The 2557-nt window shown below is 47.4% G+C and overlaps 1 protein-coding gene across 1 annotated transcript in view; it reads right to left on the bottom strand.

Moving 5' to 3' along the window:
• The window catches only part of LOC102370235 (Krueppel-like factor 5), a gene marked incomplete at its 5' end in the record, with an annotated part of 14081 nt that extends 11847 nt beyond the window's left edge, over positions 1–2234 (bottom strand). The window contains one exon of the mRNA XM_006025146.3: positions 1331–2234. Coding sequence (XP_006025208.2) covers positions 1331–2234 — 904 coding nt within the window. The remainder of the gene's footprint in view (positions 1–1330) is intronic.
• Positions 2235–2557: the final 323 nt, after the last annotated feature.

The following is a 2557-nucleotide window of genomic DNA, read 5'->3' as shown; positions in this document are numbered from 1 at the left end:
TTCTTCTGTTGCAAATGGCTTAGAAAGATCTCAACAGGGCAAGACATTTTTAATACACTGGATTCCTATTTGAAATCTCTGGGCACATCCAGACAAGCATGGACGTTTGTTTCCCCAGGCCATGTGCGCAACTGTGCTGGCCCCAGCAGCCATACCTGGGGTTCTGGGGCCTCCCAGGGCTGCAGCTGTAGCAGGAACCCTGGCCAGCAGCCAGTGTGGCTCCAGCCGGCTGGGCTCTGGTTTTGGATGGCACGTGCTGCCACATGTGCAGCCCCTCTTTCTTTCAACATGAGCTTTTTCATCCTAGGCTCTCCCAGGGTCAACCACCCTTCCCACACAATGCTGCAAAGTAGTAGCACAGGGAATGCCTGCATGTGTGGCGTGTGGCACCGCAGATGGGTCTGTGGCACCACATACTGCATGTCTGTGCTCGTCTGGATGTGTCCTCTGGGTTTATCTTGTGAATCATGCACACCTAACAGCACTAACCTTGTGTGGCACCCTGCAACACCCTTGAAAGTACCGCAAGTCACCCTCATTGAGAATCACTCTTTTATGGAAAGCAACATGAGATTTCCCTAAGGATACGGATTGTGTAAAGTAATCAAAGCTGTTTGCCAGCCCAATCAATCATGTCCAGGCAATCATGTCCATTAGGAAGATTTAGGTCCCTTCCTCTTAGTCATTTTTTAACACTTGCTATTATAAACCTGGGTGCTTTCGGAACCTGCATTATTTTCTAATCTTGCTAGGCCTACAGCTTCCTGGCTCAAGTAGTTTGTTTGTGGCAATGAGTTCCAGAGGCTATTTGTGTGTTGCAGTAACAAAAACATTTCTTTGTATCAGTCATCAAGGAAGACTGACTGTTTTCTTTGAATGCCCCCATGTTCTTGTATCAAGTGACAGGATGAACCCAATATGGTTTCCATGCTCCCTCTTATTCAACACACAGCCTGCTGCACGGCACGTAATTGCTCACATGCAGCCTTAATAGTTAGGTGTGTCAAAAGTAGAATTTTGGCTTTAAAGAATGTCGCAAGATCACTGATATGTCAGGTGGATTGGAGCCAATGTAATCGTACTGCTGTATGTGTATTATAGAGCAACTTCCACATTATGCACAGCACCTGACACATCTTGCCCGTAGCTTGCATATAGAAATTACTACATGGCCTTTAGCTCAGGATGCCAAATGCCAAACAGATACACAGCACAACATTAGCAGGTGGGGACATTTTGCACAAGGTCACAGTAATTTACAAACAAAGTAGATCTAAGTGAGACAAGAATGGATTTTGACACTAGAGCAGCATGACAGCTGTGGCCATACCTGGATAATCGCAATGATGGATCCTTCTTTTCTCCAGTTCAGGATTGTTGCGTCTGTTGTATTTGGGGGGTTGCATTATAATGTGCCCTTGGGAAAGTGCCCCAAGCCCATCTGGGAGTGTGGGCATCTGGGATGACTGCACCAGTTTCAGTCCAAAAGTGGCTTCATAGGATGGTGGGGGGGAAATAGTGTTGATGAGCTCAGGCTGATTCTCAGGGCTACCTGGCTGTGAATTTGGGGGTGAAGGGGGCAGGTTCACTCCTGGGACAGGATAGAATTGCCCTGTGATGTTGAAATTCCCCTGTCCTTGGGAGACATGGTGGAACTGTTTCACTTGTCCATTTGGCTGGACAGGTCTGTGGACTATGCTGGACATGGCATTGCCTGTGGACATGGTGACACCGCTGAGAGTATTGATGGCTGTGGTGCTGCCAGTAGAAGGTGCCATTGTGGCAACATCTGCACCACCATTGCCAAGGGACATCTGGTACAGCTGTGGCTGGTGTGGGCTGGTGGACAAAGGGATTTCTGTGGGCATTTCCTGCTTGATGAAAATATTGTTCACCGCCACTGACTGAGGCATGCTGAAGACACTGGTAAAATCTGGCAGGGTCTGTGTTGACCCAGATGTGGAGGAGCAGGGCTGGGCAAAGCTGGTGCCAGGTTCTGTTTTGATCTGTGGGAAGGGCATAAGGGGTTTGGATGGCCGGTAGAGTCCGGTCCGTAGGTGTGTGGTGTCAGGCAGTATCACATTGATGTTCACACTATATGGTGCAGAGTTTGGCTTCTCTGTTGAGAAGAACTCATCCACCACTGAGGCACTCTCACGACGATACTTCTTGTCTGGCAGCATTGGTACTGGTGGTGCCTGACTTGAAAGATACTTGTCCATTTCAGAACGTGCCTGCAGGGAAGAATAAAGAAGACACAGTTCTTGAGCCGACTGCCTAGACAAGATGGTGATGGGTGTTCTAAAACACTTGATAAAAGGATGGACAAAGAGCAGGAAGGATGGCTTAGTGCAGAGGTTCCCAAACTTGTTTCTTATTACATACCCGCTTCCAGATTTATCAGTTGCCTGTGTATTGCTACCAGCATATATTTTATATTTTAACCCCTTAAATGCCAATTATAATGAAAATTAAAACCGCCATTACACAATTTCTCCTGCATAACCCCCAGAGATTTTTTGTGTAGCCCCAGGAGTACATGTACCACAGTTAGGTA

The sequence above is a fragment of the Alligator sinensis genome, unplaced genomic scaffold, assembly GCF_000455745.1.
Source record: "Alligator sinensis unplaced genomic scaffold, ASM45574v1 scaffold619_1, whole genome shotgun sequence".
Classification (NCBI taxonomy): Eukaryota; Metazoa; Chordata; order Crocodylia; family Alligatoridae; genus Alligator; species Alligator sinensis.
The sequence above is the reverse complement of the archived record's forward strand: the minus strand, read 5'-3'. Positions and strand labels throughout refer to the sequence as shown.